Consider the following 22,566-nt stretch of genomic DNA (forward strand, 5'->3'; position numbering starts at 1 on the left):
AATCCGGAATCTCTCTGTGTCCCTGTCAGCCCACACTGTGTCTATGAACACCGCACTTGCCTGACCTTCCTTAGTTTATCATCTCACACCGAGACCACCTGCAAAAACAAAGAAAAAAAACACTCAGGGATCGTCAGGAATATGAACGGATCTTGACCTCTGCAGAAGTCTGCAATATCAAACTCAGTTAGAATACCCCACCACAGGTTTGAAGATGAAGGACTCGATTCAGGCACACCGAGTTAGTCAGCATTCATCTAAACACATTCAAAGGCTTCACACTCCACTCCAGTGTCATACTGAGGGAGTGCCACCCTCTCTCTCTCTGCCCCTCAGTGGGGTGTAAAAGGTTCCAGTTGACGCTGTAAGAAGAGCAGGGGACAATTGTCCCCCAGCAAGGGCTAAAAATGAAGCCTCGACATATAGGGCCAACACAACAACAGTGATCAGTTTGTACCAAAATAATCCCTCAGATGCTGCGGAATCTGAAATATTATAAAAAGGGTGTTAGAAAACCTCACCGGAGACAAAGAAAACTGAGAGAAAACTGCAGATGCTGGAGATCAGAGTCGAAGAGTGTGGTGCTGGAAAAGCACAGCCGGTCAGGCAGCATCCGAGGAGCAGGAGAGTCGATGTTTCGAGCGTAAGCTCTCCATCAGGAATAAAGGCAGAGAGCCTGAAGGTGGAAAGATAAGTGAGAGGAGGGTGGGGGTGGGGAGAAAGTAGCATAGAGTACAATAGGTGAGTGGGGGAGGGGCTGAAGGTGATAGGTCAGGGAGGAGAGGGTGGAGTAGATAGGTGGAAAAGAAGATAGGCAGGTAGGACAAGTCATGGGGACAGTGCTGAGCTGGAAGGTTGGAGCTGGGGTGAGGTGGGGGAAGGGGAAATGAGGAAACTGTTGAAGTCCACATTGATGCCCTGGGGTTGAAGTGTTCCGAGGCGGAAGATGAGACGTTCTTCCTCCAGGTGTCTGATGGTGAGGGAACAGCGGTGAAGGAGGCCCAGGGCCTCCATGTCCTTGGCAGAGTGGTAGGGGGAGTTGAAATGTTGGGCCACAGGGCAGTGTGGTTGATTGGTGCCCGGAGATGTTCCCTAAAGTGCTCTGCGAGGAGGCGTCCAGTCTCCCGAATGTAGAGGAGACCGCATCGGGAGCAATGGATACAATAAATGATATTAGTGGATGTGCAGGTAAAACTTTGATGGATGTGGAAGGGTCCTTTAGGGCCTTGGATAGAGGTGAGGGAGGAGGTGTGGGCGCAGGTTTTGCAGTTCCTGCAGTGGCAGGGGAAGATGCCAGGATGGGAGGGTGGGTTGTAGGTGGGCGTGGACCTGACCAGGTAGTCACGGAGGGAACTGTCTTTGCGGAAGGTGGAAAGGGGTGGGGAGGGAAATATATCCCTGGTGGTGGGGTCTTTTTGGAGGTGGCAGAAATGTCGGCGGATGATTTGGTTTATGCAAAAGTTGGTAGGGTGGAAGGTGAGCACCAGGGGCGTTCTGTCCTTGTTACGGTTGGAGGGGTGGGGTCTGAGGGCAGAGGTGCGGGATGTGGACGAGATGCGTTGGAGGGCATTTTTAACCACGTGGGAAGGGAAATTGTGGTCTCTAAAGAAGGAGGCCATCTGGTGTGTTCTGTGGTGGAACTGGTCCTCCTGGGAGCAGATACGGCAGAGGCGGAGGAATTGGGAATATGGAATGGCATTTTTGCAAGAGGTAGGGTGGGAAGAGGTGTAATCCAGGTAACTGCGGGAGTCGGTAGATTTGTAAAAAATGTCAGTGTCAAATCGGTCGTCATTAATGGAGATGGAGAGGTCCAGGAAGGGGAGGGAGGTGTCAGAGATGGTCCAGGTAAATTTAAGGTCAGGGTGGAATGTGTTGGTGAAGTTGATGAATTGCTCAACCTCCTCGCGGGAGCACGAGGTGGCACCAATGCAGTCATCAATGTAGCGGAGGAAGAGGTGGGGAGTGGTGCCAGTGTAATTACGGAAGATCAACTGTTCTACATAGCCAACAAAGACAGGCATAGCTGGGGCCCATACGTGTGCCCATGGCTACCCCTTTGGTCTGGAGGAAGTGGGAGGATTCAAAGCAGAAATTGTTAAGGATGAGGACCAGTTCGGCCAAACGAATGAGAGTGTTGGTGGAAGGGTACTGTTGGGGACGTCTGGAGAGGGAAAAACGGAGGGCTTGGAGGCCCTGGTCATGGCGGATGGAGGTGTAGAGGGATTGGATATCCATGGTGAAGATGAGGCGTTGGGGGCTGGGGAAACGGAAGTCTTGGAGGAGGTGGAGGGCGTGGGTGGTGTCTCGAACATTTGTGGGGAGTTCCTGGACTGGGGGGATAGGACAGTGTCGAGGTAGGTAGAGATGAGTTCAGTGGGGCAGGAGCATGCTGAGACAATGGGTCGGCTACGGTGGTCAGGCTTGTGGATCTTGGGAAGGAGGTAGAACCGGGCGGTGCGGGGTTCCCGGACTATGAGGTTGGAAGCTGTGGGTGGGAGATCTCCTGAGGTGATGAGGTTCTGTATGGTCCTTGTGAGGGTGAGAGGTTGGAGTGGGGGAGGGGGGTAGACAGGTTGAGGCGGTTAATGTCCTGGTGGCATTTGGAAATGAAGAGGTCGAGGGCAGGTAATAGGCCAGCGCAGAGTGTCCAGGTGGATGTAGTGTGTTGGAGGTGAGCGAAGGGGTCCTTGGAAGGTGGGCGGGAATGAAGGTGAGTCCGTTGCTGAGGACTGATCGTTCGTCCTCAGTGAGGGGAAGGTCTGGAGGGATGGTGAAAATTCAGCAGGGCTGGGAGCTGAGATCTGGTGTGGGCGTGGAGCTGGGAGTGGGGGCGGAGCCAGTAACTGGAGTGGGTGTGATGGTGGGGGGAATGGGGGTGGAGTCATGAGCAGGGGTGGTGTTCCCCTCAGAGTTCTTGGGGCCAGGAATATTGCTGTTTTCCAGAGCTTGTTGTGAGGAAATTGATAGCCATTTTTCCTATTTTAAGCAGTGACTACTTACGTTTCCTCAGTAGATTGTGAGATTTTAGAATTCCCTTCCTCAAAAGGCAGTGGAAGCAGAATCTTTAAATATTTTTTAAGGCAGAGGTAGAGAATCATAGAGTTATACAGCACAGAAATAGACCCTGCAGTCCATTCTGAACATAATCCCAAACTAAACTAGTCCCACCTGCCTGCTCCTGGCCCATGTCCCTCCAAACCTTTCCTATTCATGTATCCATCCAAAAGTTTTTGAAACTCTACCTCAATCCACCACCTCCTCTGGAAGATAGATAGATCGAATCCTGATGACCAATGGGGTGAAACATTGTGAGGGATATTCAGGGATATAGATTTGAGGTTAATATCATGAGTAAGAGCCATGATCTAACTGGATGATGGAGCAAGCTTGAAGTGGGCCTACTGTTGTTCCTTGTTTGTATGTAGAGGGTAAGAGGGATTGTGGAGTGGGCCCAGCAGCACAGATTGGATAGGCCCAGTAGCATGGACTGGAGTGGGCCCAGCAACACAGACTCATGCTGGCAGCATTGGAGGTGAGTTCGGGTTCCCAGTAGCTTCTATATCACTGAGGAGGTCCTAGCGCTGACTCATGACTGCTGTTGTGGTTTGGGTTTGGGTTCCTTGCAGCATTTGCATTCAGTGAAGATTCATGGAGACGGGTTTGGGCCCAGCATGAGAACCTGGCAGCATCAGCAATGTCTGCAGCCTTAAGTGGACTACTGGCGATGGAGTTGAGTTTGGGCTGGTGAGGTACCTAGTATAATCAATGTCATCTACGTTGGCAAGATTCAACGAGGATTTATTGGTCAGAGCATCAGGTTGGGAGGTCATGTTGCGGCTGTACAGGACATTGGTTAGGCCACTTTTGGAATATTGCATTCAGTTCTGGTCTCCATCCTATCAGAAGGATGTTGTGAAACTTGAAAGGGTTCAGAAAAGATTTACAAGGAAGGTGCCAGGGTTGGAGGATTTGAGCTATAGGGAGAGGCTGAATGGGCTGGGGCTATTTTCCCTGGATTGTCAGAGGCTGAGGTTTATTGAGGTTTATAAAATCATGAGGGGCATGGATAGGATAAATAGACAAGGTATTTTCCCTGGGAGTCCAGAAATAGAGAGTGTAGGTTTAGAGTGAGAGGGGAATGATATAAAAGATACCTAATGGGCAGCTTTTTCACACAGAGGGTGGTATGTGCATGGAATGAGCTGCCAGAAGTGCTGGAGGCTGGTACAATTTTAACATTTAAAAGGCATCTGGATGGGTATTTGAATAGGAAGGGTTTAGAGGGATATGGACCAAATGCTGGCAAATGGGACTAGATTAGATTGGGATATCTCATCAGTTTGGTCGAGTTGGACCAAATGGTCTGTTTCCATGCTGTACATCTCTGTGACTTTAAGACTCATCGTGATGAGGGCACTGTTCCAGTGGAAATGTGGCAAAGTGGACTCGTGCCTGGCCACCAGGCCCATGGCCCATGATTAACAAGAAGGCCTGTAAAGTTGGTCACTTGCTTTACTCCTTAATGTTTCTATCTATATATTCTATGTTTTAGTTATTCTTCTGTGTTTTAAGGTAGTGCAGGATAGTGATGACACTTCTCACTGTATTTTGTAACATGATACACATGACAATAAATAAATCAAATCAATGCCTGACTTTCTGTTCATAACCATGTCAATCCCTCAAGTGCATGCCCAACTTTTGGATCACATTTTTTAGATGTGTCGAAGTATTTCACAGCCAAGTGTAAATGTCCTTTTTAAAAGTGTAATTACTTTAAAAATCACGATGTGTAGATACACACAGCAGGCAACTGACACATAATAAACTCTCACAAAGAGATAAATGACATCTGGTGACGTTGGCTAAGAGATCCACGTCTTCTGATGTTGCTCAGACAACACCCACATGACAGGCCCCAAGTTAGTCATTGAGAATAGAATCACAGAATCGTGGAATATGACCAGGACACCCAGGTTAAAGTCCTATCTGCTTCAGAGATGTGTAATAACATCTCTGAACAGGTTAATTAGAAAAATAGATTAATTAAAATGTTTTTAAAAATTAGAATAAAGGAGTAGTTGAATTGTGGTAGTGATACTATCTCTGGCCCATGTGGCCGAGGTTCAAATCCCACCTATTCCAGAGGTGTGCATGCTGATTAGAAATATCTCACAGAATTGAATATTGGTGTGGGGTTGACAAGCCAATACCAATCCATTTAAATCCGGTGTTTCCATAACACTTCTTTCTTTTTAATTATACATAGGTGTTGCTATCTAGGAGGGCATTTGTTTATTGATCCCTAATTACCAACAGGCAGTTGAGAGTCAAGCAATTGCTGTGGGTCTGGCGACACATGTAGGTCAGATCAAGTCAGGTTGTGAGATTTAGATTAGATTCCCTACAGTGTGGAAACGGGACCTTCAGCCCAACCAGTCCATGCCGACCCTCCGACGAGTAACCCAACCAGACCCATTTCGTTCTGACTAATGGACCAAGCACTATGGGCAATTTAGCACGGCCAATCCACCTGCACATCTTTAGACTGTGGGAGGAAACCCATGCAGACACAGGGAGAATGTGCAAATTCCACACAGGCAGATGCCCGAGACTGGAATTGAACCTGGGACCCTGGTGCTAAAAGGCAGTAGTGCTAATCATTGAGCCACCGTGCTGTCAATAGGATTGGCTTTGCTTCCCTAAAAGACAGGATGGGGTTTTATGACAATTGACAGTGTTTATATGGTCAGCATTAGGCTAGCTCTTAATTCTATCAACTCTATGTCTCCAATTCACTAGCCTGGAGGTTCCTAAATTACTGGTTGAGTGACATTAGCACTACACCACTATAAGACCATAAGACATAGGAGTGGAAGTAAGGTCATTCAGCCCATCGAGTCCACTCCGCCATTTAATCATGGCTGTTGGGCATTTCAACTCCACTTACCCGCATTCTCCCCGTAGCCCTTAATTCCTTGTGACATCAAGAATTCATCAATCTCTGCCTTGAAGACACTTAGCGTCCCGGCCTCCACTGCACTCTGTGGCAATGAATTCCACAGACCCACCACTCTCTGGCTGAAGAAATGTCTCCGCATTTCTGTTCTGAATTGACTCCCTTTAATTCTAAGGCTGTGCCCACGGGTCCTAGTCTCCTCACCTAACGGAAACAATTTCTTAGCGTCCACCCTTTCCAAGCCATGTATTATCTTGTAAGTTTCTATTAGATCTCCCCTTAACCTTCTAAACTCCAATGAGTACAATCCCAGGATCCTCAGCCGTTCCTTCTATGTTAGACCTACCATTCCAGGGATCATCCGTGTGAATCTCCGCTGGTCACGCTCCAGTGCCAGTATGTCCCTCCTGAGGTGTGGGGCCCAAAACTGGACACAGTACTCCAAATGGGGCCTAACCAGAGCTTTATAAAGGCTCAGTAGCACAATGGTGCTTTTATATTCCAACCTTCTTGAGATAAATGACAACATTGCATTCGCTTTCTTAATCACGGTTTCAACCTGCATGTTTACCTTTAGAGAATCCTCAACTAGCACTCCCAGATCTTTGGCTTTATGAATTTTCTCACCGTTTAGAAAGTAGTCCATGCTTGTATTCTTTTTTCCAAAGTGCAAGACCTCACATTTGCTCACATTGAACTTCATCAGCCATTTCCTGGACCACTCTCCCAAACTGTCTAGATCCTTCTGCAGCCTCCCCACTTCCTCAGTACTATCTGCCTGTCCACCTAACTTTGTATCATCGGCAAACTTTGCTAGAATGCCCCCGGTCCCTTCATCCAGATCATTAATATATAACGTTAACAGCTGCGGCCCCAACACTGAACCCTGCGGGACACCGCTTGTCACCGGCTGCCATTCCGAAAAGAACCTCTTATCCCAACTCTCTGCCTTCTGTCAGACAGCCAATCCTCAATCCATGCCAGTAGCTCACCTCGAACACCATAGGCCCTCACCTTACTCAGCAGCCTCCCGTGTGGCACCTTATCAAAGGCCTTTTGGAAGTCTAGATAGACTACATCCACTGGGTTTCCCTGGTCGAACCTACTTGTCACCTCTTCAAAAGATTCTAACAGGTTTGTCAGGCACGACCTCCCCTTACTAAATCCGTGTTGACTTGTTCTAATCCGACCCTGCTCTTCCAAGAATTTAGAAACCTTATCCTTAACGATGGATTCTAGAATTTTACCAATAACAGAGGTTAGGCTAATTGGTCTATAATTTTCCATCTTTTGTCTTGATCCTTTCTTGAACAATGGGGTTACAACAGCGATCTTCCAAACATCTGGGACTTTCCCTGACTCCAGTGACTTTTGAAAGATCTCAACCAACGCCTCCGCTATTTCCTCAGCCACCTCCCTCAGAACTCTAGGATGTAGCCCATCAGGGCCAGGAGATTTGTCAATTTTAAGACCTTTTAGCTTTTCTAGCACTAACTCTTTTGTAATGGCAACCATACTCAACTCAGCCCCTTGACTCTCTTTAATTGTTGGGATATTACTCAAGTCTTCCACTGTGAAGACTGACGCAAAGTACTTGTTAAGTTCTCCAGCTATTTCCTTATCTCCCATCACTAGGCTCCAGCATTAGTTTGAAGTGGCTCAATGTCTACTTTTGCCTGTCATTTGTTTCTTATGTATTGAAAGAAACTTTTACTATCATTTCTAATATTACTGGTTAGCCTACCTTGATATTTGATCCTCTCCTTCCTTATCTCTCTCTTTGTTATCCTGTTTGTTTTTGTAGCCTTCCCAATCTTCTGATTTCCCAGTGCTCTTCGCCACTTTATAGGATCTCTCTTTTTCTTTGATACATTTCCTGACTTCCTTTGTCAGCCATGTCTGTCTAATCCCTCCCCGGATAATCTTTCTTTTCTTGGGGATGAACCTCTGTACCGTGTCCTCAATTATACCCACCTGACGTGACAGCGCATGCTGTTAACTTCTTAACTAACAAGGCCACCCAGCCCCCTTTGCCCACCTCATGTCTTTTTGATAAATTGTAAATCCTTGGATGAGCTCCATTATGAGTTGATTAAGGGATAAATATCAGCTCTTACACTGCAGAGAGGAATTCCCTTTAATCACCATATACAATATTTTCAGTTGTTTTGACAGGGTGTTAGTTTAATATCTCATTGGAAAGGTGGGGCCTCTGACAGTGCTGCACTCCCCCAGGACAGCACTGCAGCTTCAGTCTGGAATCAGAGGATTTAACAAAAACCATTGGGGGTGAAATATTTCATTAAATAATGCCAAATCATGACAAAGCAGTTCAATTCTTATGCTTTTGTTGTCTGTGTTAAAGTATAATGGTCCCAATTTCCTCAGCATTCAGTTTTTTTTGTTGGGGGGGGGGGGGGGGGGGGGGGGGAAGGTGTGGAAGAAGAGCGTGAGGCAAAGAGCATGCGCTGTCACGTCAGGCCGCCGGTCGAGCACATGCGCGGAGGCGGCGGTCCGACATCCGGTCTCCCGGCGTGCCGAGCGCGCGGCAAGATGGCGCCGGCTCACTTCCTGTGCCTGTTGCCGCGGCGACCGAATTTCAAAAAAACTAAGTTCACACCTTCATTCGGAAAGGACAACATCGGGTTTGAACTCCAAGGCGGAGTCACCTTTCAGTCGTTTCACTTACGTTTCTCTCCGCTGGAAAATAGTGTTTTGTTGATGACGACGTGGTGGGGGGGGGTGAGGGTGGAGCGAGCAGGCGGGGGGGGGGGGAGGGGCCGGGCCGTTGTCATGGTGACGGCTGTTTGTCAAGCCTGAGGCTTACTGCAGGTAACAGGAATAATTCCCAACTACTTACTGCATGGTGTTAAAGCTCATCGATCACAGTCTGTTAGAATTCATCTAGGTGTGGGGTTGCGGGGAGATTGAAGGCAATGTTGTGGGATTAAGAAAAAAGACCCGTATGTTTGGTTCTGATTTCCCTTTTCCAATCCTACCTTGTCCTTGTGCGTTTTTATTTTAACACAACGTTTGGTTTTATGTTGGGGGCTGCAGCAATAAACTTAGAGCAGAGAAACATAAGGGTCACTTCACAGAGTGGATTCTGGGCCCTCTGTGATCTGCAGCAGCGCTGTTGCTGGTGGTTGCCTGTCATTGCGGTGTTACGTGTTTACATAGGAATTTCCCCATTATAGGTGGGCAAGAGTGTGTATTGGGAAATTAGTAGGTTTAGTCCTTAGTATTGTGTGTTATGAGTTCGGTGTTAGCCGGTGCTGGTGTTCCTGAGTTACTGCTGTAGCCGTGGAAGATCGGATGATATATGAGATTGTATGACATAGAAACACGAGTAGCTTGTTTGGCCCAGCATTCGTTAAGATCATGGCTGATCTGATTTTGGCAGGGGGAATCTCCTGTAATCGTTGACTCCTTAGAGTCATAGAGATGTAAGCACGGAAACAGACCTTTCATTCCAACTTGTCCATGCTGACCACATATCCTAAACTAATCTAGTCCCATTTGGTCCATATCCCTCTATAACCTTCCTATTCATAAACCCAGCCAGATGCCTTTTAAATGTTGTAAATATCCCAGCCTCTGGCAGCTCATTCCATATATGCACCATCCTCTGCTTGCGAAAGTTGCCCCTTGGGTCCCTTTTAAAAATGTGTCCCTCAATTCTGGACTCCCCACTCCAGGGAAAAGACCTTGTCTATTTATCCTGTCTATCCCACTCATGATTTTATACATCTCTATAAGTTCACCCCTCAGCCTCCAACGCTCCAGAGAAGGCAGCCTTAGCTTATTCAGCCTCTCCCTATAGCTCAAACCCTCCAAACATCTGTCTCACTTAGCCTTGAATTTTTTTTCATTCATTCACAAGATGAGGGCATCACTAGGTAGGCCAGCATTTATTACCCATTTTAATGGGCAGTTAAGAGTCAACCGCATTGCTGTGGGTCTGGAGTCACATGTAAGCCAGACCAGGTAAGGATGGTAGTTTTCTTCCCTAAAGGAAACCACACCGGTCTTTGCTGACAATCAACAATGGATTCATGGTGATATTAGACTCTTAATTCCAGAATTACTATGATTGACTTTTATTGAATTCAAGTTCTGCCATCTGCCAAGTAGGGTTCAAATCAGAACATTAGCTGGGCCTCTGGATTGACGTCCAGCGGTAGTACAACGCGGTCATCATCTCCCTGAGATGACTCAGTGACCCAGCATCCATTGTTTTCTGTGCAAAAGACTTCCAACCATCTTCTGAGAGAAGAAATTCCTGTTCCTAACTGCCTTAAATGGAGACCCTTTCTCTCCGTTGTAGTGTTTCCTCCCTGTCTTTCATCAGAGAAAGCATCCTGTCATGTACAAATGGAAAACTAAGTAGCAGAACATTCTGCACTTTTCTACCATCCACATACCTGTCCATCCTGATAACACATTCCCACTTTACAAGAATGTGGCTTGCTCTGCCTTAAAAATATTCAGGGGCAGTGGTTCTTTTTCAGAAAGTGATTCTCAAAGACTTTTGACCCTCTGAGAGATAAAATTCATCTCACCTATTTTAAATGGGCAACTCCTGTTTTTTACATGGTGACTGACAACTCCTCCTGCCGCCCCTGTTCTAAGTTCTCCTACTGAAGAAAAAGTCCTCTCTTCATCTACTCTGTCAAGACTCTTCAAGATTTTATATGTTTCAGTCAAGTCACCTCTTAATTGTCTCAACCTCAGCGGAGAGAAGCCTAGACTGTTGGACATTTCCTCATAAAATACACCTGTCTTTCCCGGTATTAGATTAGATTACTTACAGTGTGGAAACAGGCCCTTCAACCCAACAAGTCCACACTGACCCTCCGAAGAGTAACACACCCAGACCCATTCCCCTACATTTACTCCTTCACCTAACACTTCGGGCAATTTAGCACGGCCAATTCACCTAACCTGCACATTTTTGGATTGTGGGAGGAAACCAGAGCACCCAGAGGAAACCCACGCAGACCTGGGAGAATGTGCAAACTCCACACAGACAGTTGCCTGAGGCGGGAATTGAACCCCGGTCTCTGGTGCTGTGAGGCAGCAGTGCGAACCACTGTGCCACCGTGCTGCCCACATTAGTCTGGTCACACTCCTCTGAGCTGCCTAAGATGCATCAACGCTTTCAAAAATCTCATCTGTTTGAATAAAATCACCTCTCATTCTTTTAAACGTTGAGGGATGTAAGCTAATCTTTCCTTATGTAACATCCCTTTCCATCCCAGGAATCACCCTAATAAACCTCCTCTGTTCTTTCCTGCTTTCTTAAGTAAGATAACCATTGCAAGTTAGATCTCACCAATCACCTGTACAGTTGTAGCAAACCTTCCCTTTTTTACATTATTACATTTGCAATAAAGACAAACAATTCTTTTGACTTCCTAATTACTTCCTATACCTGTAAACTATTTTTTGTGTACAAGAACACACAAATAGAGTTGTAGAGTCAAACGCAACAGAAACAGACTCTTTGGTCCAACTGACCTCTTTGTATTGCACAAGAATGCAGCACAAGAGTCGAATAGTTTGGCCTGATATGCCTTTGTTTTGTTCTGAGCTCAATGGCCGTGTCCCTAGTAACCGTTATCACGATGTGGGGAAACACCACGTTTATGTGAAATTCCTCCTCGTTCCCGTATGACCAAGGGCTCCAAGGCAGGGCTGTAATTTCCTCCATTCTTTCCATCTTACCGTCTTCACATAAACGGAAAGGATGACCAGCTGGGGATGGGGATGGCACACAATGAAGGTCCTAGTCATCGGGGTGAAGAACGGGGTGAAAAAGTTGACCGAGAAAACATTTTGCATTTTCATCAAACTAATTTCTCATTAACATTCTAATCCAAGGAAGAAGAAAAGGGAACAACTGCAAGCATGTCAAAGAAGAAGAAGGGACGTGCAGAAGGCAAGAGCAAGGCGGTAGGAATGGAGTTGGAAGTTTTGACAACAGCTACTGAACGGATTGTCGCACTGCAGAACGAGTGAGGATAACAGCATTTAATAACCAGTGTTAGAGGAAATGGGGGGGGTGGTATTGCATGGCAACTGTCCAAGATATGAAGCCACGAATTATTGTAGAAGATTATTGTCATCTTTTGGCTTACAGATTCGTACACAGAATCAATTATATTGAAGCTGTCATTTGCGCAAACCAAAATCCCATTGCTATTACTGTGCTGAAGAAGCAATGACTCTGTTCTGGAGATGTTTGGGGCAATGTTAGTCAGGCCATCAGGTGAATGCACCTGCTTTTCTATCATTAGTGGCTGTGGGAACTTGTACACCTCTATAGGCAGATGACACATTGGTATGATCTTCCATCTAGCAGCCCCAGGCTGGATTTTGCAGTATCCCATGCATGGGGTTAGATAGAGTAGAACTCTCTCTACACTGTATCCATCAAACACGACCCAGAGAGGGACAAATCTCAGTCTACTCGAGATGAGACTTGAACCCACAATCCCTGGTTTAGGAAGCCAGCGCTTTATCCATTAGGCCACAGGGGCCACGCCTGAAGATATTCCATAGCAGCTTTGTATCCTAGGAGACAGAATCATCGCATTATTTCAGCCTGTAAGGAAACCATTCAACGTGTTCCTCCTGGACTGGGACAGCATGAGATGAGATAGAGTTTTCATCTAACAGCTGTCTCTATACTGTCCCCATCAAATATTCCCAGGACAGGTACAACATGGGGAAGATACAAAGTAAAGCTCTTTCTACACTCATAATGACAATTATATAATAACATGATAGGGACAGCATGGGTTAGATACAGACTAAAGCTGCCTGTACTCTCTAAACTCAGTAAACTGAAAGTTAAACTTCCTTGACACTCTGCATCAAACACTCCTGGGACAGTGACAGCACAGGGTTAGAAATCCTGTCAAGCTTACTGTACACTGTTCCCATCAAATACTCCCAGGACACGTATAACATAGGACAAGATACAGGGTAAATCTCCCTCTACTCTTTTAAACTGAATGTAAAGCTTTCTCTGCGGAATCTCAATCAAACACTCCCAGGACAGGGAAAGCATGGGGTTAGATACAGAATAAAAATTTCTCTATTCTGTAAAACTGCAAGTAAAGCTTTACTGTATTCAAACTACAAGTAAATTTTAAGTAAAGCTACCTCGACATATTCCCATTAAACACTCCCAGAACAGAGATGACACAGGGTTAGATACAGGATCAAACTTCTCCGAACTAACCCTTTACTCATGTGAGATTGATGCTAGCTGAATTGATCAGACAGCCAGTGGACCATGTTGAATGGCTGCCTTACAGGCTGAAATAATGCGATGATTCTGTCTCCTAGGACACAAAGCTGCTCTGGAATATCTATCCTATACTATTTGCTTTGAGATATTTGAGAAAGATCATAATTTGCATTATCAAAGTGTCTTTTTCACTGTTTTTAATGCACTGAACTTTGCAGTATGTTTCAGCCTGTCCATAGCAAGAGGACCAGTCTGACTAGACTGGATAATAGAATACTTTCCAGAATAGACAGATGGTATATAGGACAGTGTGGAGAGGGCTTTACTTTATATGTAACCCTTTGCTGTTGCTGTTCTGGGAGTGTTTGATAGGCTAGAGTTGAGGGAGCTTTACTCTGTATCTGACCTCGTGATATACATGTTTAATAGGTCAGTGTAGAGGGCTCTTTACTTTCAGGTTAAAAATTAAATTACATAGTATATATACTGTGTACATAACTCTGTGCTGTACCTGTCCTGGGAGTGTTTATTGGTGGCATTGTAGGGGAGGCTTTGGTCTCTATCTAACAGATCCTGTACCTGTCCTGGAAGTGTTAAGTTATTAAGGACAAGTTAAAGTGTAAGAATACTGTAAAGATTTGGGGAATATTCTGAAATCTTTAATTTTATTTTGAAAGGTACGATGAAATGGTGAAAGAGTTAAAACAAATGAAGTTGAAGATTTATAACCTGTATCCTTTGCTGTGATTTAGTAAATATGCTCAGCATGTGGGAACATGATCAGCATTGGGAATATGGTATTGTTGCAATCACTGAGATTTGGTTGAAGGACAGACAGGACTTGAAGCTCTACATTCCAGGGTGTAGTAGTTTAAGGTGTGATGGGAGGAAGAAAGAGAGGTAGGGACGTTTCTCTATTAATAAAGGAAACTATCACTGCAGTAATAATGGAGGCCATTGAAGAAGGGTGTTTAAATGAGGCATCTGGGTAAAGCTCAAAAATATAAAAAGGACAGTTACCATGCTGGAATTATACTACAGGCCTCCCAACAGTCAGACAAATCACAAGAAGGAATGAGAGAAACAGGGTTTCAGGGGACTTCAACTTACACTCAGAGAATCATACAGTCCTACAGCACTGAGACAGGCCCTTTGGTCCAAACTGGTCCATGCCAACCAAAATGTCCATCCACTCTTACCCCATTTCTCTGCACTTGGCCCATATCCTTCTAAACCTTTCCTATCCATGTGCAGAGGAACCTCGAATATCTGAAGGGCACAGGCAGGGAGTATTTCATTCGGTTAATCGAGTGCTGGATAATATAATTTAGCCAAGCATCGGGACCTTCCGATCTTGCCGCATAATCCGAAATTTGGAGAATCAAATGCTGGATAATCAAGGTTCCTCTGCATTTGTCCAAATGCCTTTTAAATGTTGTTAATGTACCCACTTCTGCTGGCAGCTCATTCCATATGCGTACTGCTCTCTATGTAAAAAGGTTGCCCCTCAGGTTCCCTTTTATTCTTTTCCCTCTAACTTTAAATTGATGCCCTGTAGTCTTCAATTCCCCAACCCTGGGAAAAAGACTGAGTGCATTCACCCTATCCATGCTTCTCAGGAACTTACGCACTTCTATAAGACTCCCCCATCAGTCCCCTATGCTCTAAAGAGAAAAGTCCGAGCTTGTCCAACCTCTCCCTATAACGCAGACCCTTGAGTCCTGGCAACATCCTTGTAAATTCCTTCTGTACTCTTTCCAGTTTAGTCACATCCTTCCTATAACAAGGTGACCAAAACTGAACACAGTACTGAAGTGTGGCCTCACCAATATCCTGTACAACTGCAACATAACTTGCCAATTTCTATACTCAATGCCCTGACTGATGAAGGCCAGTGTCCCAAAAGCCACCTTTACTGCCCCATCTACCTAAGACTCGACTTTCAGAGAACCATGCACCTGAACTCCAACGTGCCTCTGTTCTATCGCACTCCTTAAGACCCTACCATTCACCATGAAACTCCTGGCTTGATTTGACTTTCCAAAATGCGAGACCTCACGCATCTATATTAAACTCCATTTGTCATTTTTTGGCCCACTTCCCCAGCTGGTCAAGGTGTTGCTGCAGGTTTTGATAACCTTCATCGCTGTCCACGATACTGCCTATTTTAGCGTCTTCTGCAAACTTACTAATCATGTCTTGTACATTCTCATCCAAATCATTGATACAGATATACTGTTTGTTGCCCAGCAGCAACCCCTGAGGCACTCCACTAGTCCCAGGTGTCCAGTCTGTCAAGCATTCTTCCACTATTACCCTTTGCTTCTTATCATCAAGCCAATCGTGCATCCAATTTACCAGCTCCCTCTGGATTCCATGAGAGCCAACCTTCCAGAACAGCCTACCATGTAGAACATTATCAAAGGCCTTACTGAAATCCATAAAGACTACATCTACCATCCTGCCCTCGTCAATCTTCCTGGTCACTTCATCAAAGAACTCTAACAAATTTGTGAGGCATGACCTACCATGCACAAAGCAGTAGCTGACTACTCCTAACAAACCTTGCCCTTCCAAATGCATGTATAACTTATCTCAGGCTTACTGGTCTCTGGTTCCTAGGTTTTTCTTTGCAGCCCTACTTGAATAATGGCGCAACATTCATGCCCTTCAGTCTTCCGGAATGTCACCTGTGGCTTGGATCTTTTCTAGGGCAGAGGTGACCTGTTCAAGAGGGACGAGTTGCACCTGAGGGACCAATTTCCTGGCAGCCAGGTTTGCTAGTGCTACAAGGGAGGGCTTAAATGAGATTAGCAAGGGGTGGGATCCTCAACAGTAGGGAGTCAGTATTCAGAAATAGTAAGTTGAAGAGACCGGTCCGATTGGAACACGACAGGGAGTGAGGAATGCCTGTTGGATTAAATTATATCTATTTCAATGCAAGAGGGCTGATAGATGAGGCCAGTGAATTCAGGGCGTGGATAGGTACATGGGACTGTGACATTATAGCCATTACCGAAGCATGGCTAATAACGGAGGAACAAGTCTGGCAGCTTAATGTACCGGGTACAGGTGCTTTAGGCGAGACAGAGGTGGTGGAAAGAAGAGAGGGGGGAGTTGCATCTTTGTTTAGGGCAAGTATCATAGCAGTAATCAGGATGAAATAACTGAAGGATCGTGAGGCTTTGTGGGTGGAACGAAGAAATAAGGGGATGGTAATGTTATTGGGGTTGTACTATCGGCCCCCAAATACTCAACAGGAAGCAGAGGAACAATATGCAGGGAGACTGGAGAGACTTGTAGGAGCAATAGAGTTTTCATAGTAGAGGATTTTGATTTTCCTAACAAAGACTGGGACTGCCATAGTGTTACAGGCTTAGATGAGATGGAATTTGTTAAGAGCGTTCAGGAAAGTTTCGTCAAGCAATATTTAGAGGGTCCTACTCAGTAAATGGCAAAACTCAACTTCATCTTGGGAAATAGGGCAGGACAGGTGACTGAGGTGACAGTGGGGGGAGCACTTTGGGAACAGTGACAATAGTTCTATTTAAAATAGTTATGAAGAGGGACAAAACGGGTCCACAAGTTCAAGTTCTTAACTGGGGCAAGGTGAAGTTTGATGGAATTAGACAGGAGTTTGTCTAATTAGTTTGTTTGCAGGCAAAGGGACCTCTGGCAAGTGGGATGCCTTGAAAAGTGAGATAACAGGAGTTCAAGATCTATGTGTTCCTGTGAGGGTGAAGGGGCAATGTTGGCAGGAGTAGGGAACCCTGGATGACAAGAGATATTGACCAGAAAAAAAGGAGAAATGGCTCAGGCGCAGGCAGCTGTGATCATGGGAATCCCTGGAGGTATATAGGGGAACAGGAATTTACTGAAGAAGGAAATCAGGAGGGCGAAAAGGTGGCACGAGATAGCCTTGCTAACATTACTGGGATCACATTAATGTGAAAGGATTAGTCAAGGTGGAACTTTTAAAGTGAATTCAGGAGAGCTTTTTGTACCAGTACATGGAATCCTACTAGAGGTGGGGCAATGCTCGACATAATCCTAGAGAATGAAACGGGTCAAGTGCCTGATGTTTCAGTTGGCAAGCCTTCTGGGGACAGTGACCATAATTCTGTAAATTTCAAAGTCATTATGGAAAGGGATAAGGATAATGCAGAATTGAAGTGTCTAAATTGGGAGAGGGTCAATTTCAATATCATTAGTCAGGATCTGGTTAAGGAGGCAAAGGGTGATGCTGGAGAGATGTTTTTGTAATTGGAAGCCTGTGACCACAGGGTTAAATGCTCGGACACTTGCTGTTGGTTATATACATTAATAATTTGGAGAGGAACGTAAAAGGTATAATTAGTACATTTGTAAATGACAAGAAAATTAATGGTGTTATTGATAGGAGGATGGGCTCAGGCTACCGTCTAATATTAATCAGCTGGTAAATTGGGCAGATGGAACTTAATCCTGAGCAACAAAGTGACCTTAGTGTACAAGTCCATCGATCCTTGAAGGTGTCAGCACAAGTAGACAGGGTGGTGAGGAAGGCATAAGGGATGCTTGCCTTCATTAGCTTGGATATAGAATATAGGAACAAGAAAGTCTTGTTACAACTTTATTTCAAAAGAATGGTTAGGCCACTGATGGAATACGGTATGCAGTTCTGGTTGCCACACTGTCAGAAGGATGTGATTGCATTGGAGATGGTGCAGAGGAGATTCATTAAGCTGTTGCCTGGATTGAAAAGTCTCAGCTATGAGGAGAGACTGAATAGGCTGGGTTTGCTTTCCTTGTAGTAAAGGAGGCTGAGGGGGGATCTGTTTGAGGTATACAAAATTATGGAGAGGCATTAACAGAGTAGATCATGAGAATCTCTACCCCATGGCTGATGTGTCTAAGTTTAAAGTAAGGAGCAAGTCATTTAGAGGAGAACTGAGAATTTTTAAAATTTGCCCAAGAGGGCGATATAAATATAGATTGAGCTGCCTGAGAGGGTGGGGGAAGCAGGTACTCTCGCAACATTTAAGAAGCATCTGGATGAGTTCTTAAAATGCTAGGGCATAGCAAGCTAGTCACATTGGGTCTCCGGAATATGGTCTTCTAAGCACTTATTATCAATAGAATTCAAGTGTTATAGGCCTCTCCTGCCAGTGGATAAACCCAGAGCTGGCATTCATAGCTGTTCTTCTGGCCATTGCTCTGGGAGTGGAGGCAGGGTTCTTCAGTATCCACAGTTACAAGGGAAGGCTTTTGGAAGAGGTCACTACAAGGTGACCTTGCGATACTGAATGGGCACCCTCACCCGTGCTGAGATCTGTGTCATGAGCTCGCGCTGAAACTCCAGTTTGATTTGTATACTTTAGCCACCAGTTCACAGGCGAAAGGAGAATGAGTTCCTTGGAAAGGAAGCCCAGCAGACACGCCTGGAAACTGTAAGTAGCCAATCTGCATCCCATTGAATTGAATTTATTGTCACATGTAAAAGCTTTGTCTTGCGAGCAATCTAGGCACATCACAGAGTTAAGTAGCATAGATAATAAATAATAGGTAAACAGCGGCAAAATCAAAAACACAGGTACAGGCAAATATTAAGATTTTGTGAGTCCATTCAGTATTCTAACAACAGTAGGGTAGAAACTGTTACAAAACCGGTTGGTGTGTGTGTATGTGTTCAGGCTTCTGTACCTTCTCCCCGATGGTAGAGGTTGTAGAAAAACATTGTCAGGGTGGGATGGATCTTTGAGAATGCTGGCGGCCTTTCCTTGACAGCGGGCCTGGGAGATGGATTCTATAGATGGGAGGTTGGCCTTTGTGATTGGCCAGGCCGAGTTCACCACTCTCTGTAACTGTCTCCGATCTTGAATGGTACAATTGCCATACATCCAGACAGAATGCTCTCGATGGTGCACCTATAAAAGTTGGCAAAGGCAGTCCTCATTTTCTCCTATTCACCATCATGCCAAATTTCCTCAGCTGCCTGAGGAACAAAAGACGTTATTGGGCCTTTGTAACCAGTGCGTCCACGTGAAGGTCCTAGAAAGCTTGTTGTGGATGAGCACTCCCAGGAGCTTGAATTCTCCACTCGTTCCACCCTCTGTGCTGTTAATGTGTACAGGTGGGAGGGGCATGAGTAACATCCCGCCGCAAGTCAATAATGAGTTCCTTGGTTTTATTGACATTGAGAGCTAGGTTGTTCTCAGTGCACCATTTTTCCAGCTCTTCCACCTTCTGTCTATAGTCTGTTTTGTCGCCATCTGAGATTCGACTGACTGTGGTGGTGTCATCAGCAAACTTGTAAGAGGCATTAGTCTGGTATTTGGTGACACAGTCATGGGTATACAGTGAGTACAGTAGGGAGCTGAGTACGCATCCCTGGGAGGCTCCAGTGTTAAGTGTTAGTGAGGATGAAATATTGTCCCCAATCTTCACTGATTGTGGCCTGTGTGTCAGGAAACTGAGGATCCAGTTGCAAAGATTGAGGCTTCATCCGAGATCACTAAGTTTAGTAATTAGTAATGAGGGGATGATAGTGTTGAAGGCTGAACTGTAGTCACTGAGTAGGATTCTTATGTAGCTGTTCTTGGTGTCAAGATGTCTGGGGAGGAATGAAGGGCAAGTGATATGGCATCTGACATGGATCTGTTGGTCCGGTAGGCAAATTGCAGTGGGTCAAGAGTAGTGGGGAGGCTGGAGTTGATTAATGCCATGACCAGCTTTTCAAAGCACTTCATGACCACCGAAGTTAGGGCCACTGGGTGGTAGTCATTGAGACATGCTGCATGAGTCTTCTTAGGCACAGGGATGATGGCAGAGCTAGAGAAGAATTTGTACCATGGCCAATCTGTTGGGACCTGGGACAGGGATGTTAGACCTGAGGAATATGGTCGAGACCTGAGGTAGTAGCCTATTCTACGCCTAGTAAAGGGAAGTTAGTGTCTGACAAAGAGGGTCAGGACCTGAGGAATCCTAGAAAATAGGAAAAGGCCATCAATCCTCTGAGCATGCTCCATCATTCAATATGTTCGTGGCTGATTGTCCAGCTCAGCACCCTGTTCCCCATTCCTTTTGACCTCCTTAGACCTAAGGACATGATCTAACTCCTTCATGAAAATATTCAGTATTTTGGTCTCAACAGCAGAGAATTCCACAGGCTCATCACTCTCTGGGTGAAGGAATTTCTCTTTGTCTCAGTCCTAAATGGCCCACCTCATATCCTTAGATGAAAATCCATGGTAATCAGGAACACCCTTCCTGTGTTTACCCTGTCTAGTCCTGTTAGAGTTTTATAAGGTTCCATGAGATCTCCCCTCATTCTTCTAAACTCCAGCAAATATAGTCCTCATTGATCTAGTCTCTCTCGATTTGATTGTGGCTCATTGCCTCCTCTCCCCTCTTCACCACTGGTCAGAAGTCACACGACACCAGGGACATCACCTGACAAAGGAGCAGCGCTCTGAGAGTCTGTGATTTCAAATAGACCTGTTGGACTATAACCTGGTGTTGTGTGACTTCTGACCTTGTCCACCCCAGTCCAACACTGGCACCTCCACATTACTTCCTTACCATTGGAGGCTATCCAGGACCAAAGCTGTGGAATTCTCTCCCTAAACAACTTGCCCCCCACCTCTCCTTTTTTTAAGGTCATCTTTAAAACATACCTCTTTGACAAAACATTGATTGTCCCATGCATCTCTCTCTTAGGCTGCTACACAATTTGTTTTATTTTGCTCCTGTGAAGCCACTATGGGGTATTTTTCCTGATATCAGTATGTTGTTTATGTCTCCAGTTCAGTGGGTGTGATGTGAAAAGCAGTCACAGTACAGGATTGTAACCATTAGAGGGAGGCAGAATGCTTTTAACATTTAAGAGGGGTTTGATTAGAGGCAGTTATGAAGCAGGGGATGAGACAGACAGAAGACACAGATTTAATTGAGAAAAGAATTAGAGGTAAGAATCAAAGAACTCTTTTTAACCCAATGCACTGCTATGATTTTTTTTCTTTATCCTTTTTTAGGATGTGGCAAAGGTCACCACTGCCTTTATATCCCACACTGATTTAATTTAAATTAAACCAGCTGCCGTGGGTCTGATTAGAGTCCCTGTGCCCTGAGTATCAGCCTGCATTTCCAGATGATAGTGACATGTCCACTAAACCAATTTCTCCCCTTCATCTGGCACACACTGCCTGATAGGGTAGTGGAGGTTGATTCATTTGGAACTTTCAACAGAGAATTGGATAGAAATTTGCATTATGGGACTAATATTTCAAAGACCCATCAAAGATGGGTCGTTCACTGTTTGTGTGATCAGCTGACTGAAGCTCCCATGTGAAATTTCAGACCAATCAGCTTCTCTGAAGCTGGATTCTATCACCATTGCCTGGGAGTCTCAACGCTGACTCTAGTCCCCATGAAGTCTCCTGGCTTAACGTTAAACGTGGGCAAGGAAACTTCCTGCTGACAACCACGTACCGTCCTCCCATCGTCTGAAGAATCGATACTCCTCCATGTTGAATAACACTTGGAGGAAGCACTGAAGGAAGCAAGGGCATAAAGTCCACTCTGGATTGGGGATTCCAAGTCCACTCTGGGTGGGGGATTCCAAGAATGACTTGGCTGCAGCACAACTCTCAAGATGTATTTGCCTTCCTAACTACCAACTCAACCTGCAAGTTTACCTTAAGAGAACCCTGGACTAGAACTCCCAAGTCCCTTTGCACTTCAGATTTCTGCATTTTCTCCCCATTTAGAAAATAGTCCAAGCATCTATTCTTCCTGCCAAAGTGCAAGACCTCACATTTTCCCACGATGTACTCCAACTGTCACTTCTTTGACCACTCTCCTAACCTGTCCAAATCATTCTGCAGCATCCCTGCCTCCTCAATGCTACCTGTCCCTCATCTGCAAACATAGCCAGAATACCCTTAGTTCCTTCATCCAGATCATTAATGTATAAAGTGAAATGTTGTAGTCCTAACATTGACCCTTGTGGAAATACAACGTGGGAAAGGCTTCCATCCTGAGAAGGACCCTTTTATCCCCACTTTCTACCTTCTGCCAGACAGCCAAGTTGTTACCCATGCTTGGTACCTTGCCTGTAACATCATGGACCCTTATCTTACTCAGCAGCCTAATGTGCAGCCCCTTATGAAAGGCTTATGGAAGTCCAGATAGATAACATCCATTGGCTCTCCTTAGTCTAATCTGCTCATTACTTCATCAAAGAATCCTAACAGATTTGCCAGGCATGACCTCCCCTTGATGAAACCATGCTGACTTTGCCCTATTTTACCATACACTTCCAAGTATTCAAAAATCTCATCCTTCACAAAGGATTTCAAAATCTTCCCAA

At 45.3% G+C, this 22,566-nt stretch overlaps 1 protein-coding gene across 1 annotated transcript in view; it reads left to right on the forward strand.

Moving 5' to 3' along the window:
- The first annotated feature begins 8,732 nt into the window (after window positions 1–8,732).
- Window positions 8,733–22,566, forward strand: part of ccdc166 (coiled-coil domain containing 166) — a 30,636-nt gene continuing 16,802 nt past the window's right edge. Inside the window, exons 1-4 of the mRNA XM_072577797.1 lie at window positions 8,733–8,791; window positions 11,843–11,976; window positions 13,895–13,948; window positions 18,592–18,646. Coding sequence (XP_072433898.1) covers window positions 11,870–11,976; window positions 13,895–13,948; window positions 18,592–18,646 — 216 coding nt within the window. The 5' untranslated portion in view covers window positions 8,733–8,791; window positions 11,843–11,869. The remainder of the gene's footprint in view (window positions 8,792–11,842; window positions 11,977–13,894; window positions 13,949–18,591; window positions 18,647–22,566) is intronic.

The sequence above is a fragment of the Chiloscyllium punctatum genome, chromosome 1 (assembly GCF_047496795.1).
Source record: "Chiloscyllium punctatum isolate Juve2018m chromosome 1, sChiPun1.3, whole genome shotgun sequence".
Classification (NCBI taxonomy): Eukaryota; Metazoa; Chordata; class Chondrichthyes; order Orectolobiformes; family Hemiscylliidae; genus Chiloscyllium; species Chiloscyllium punctatum.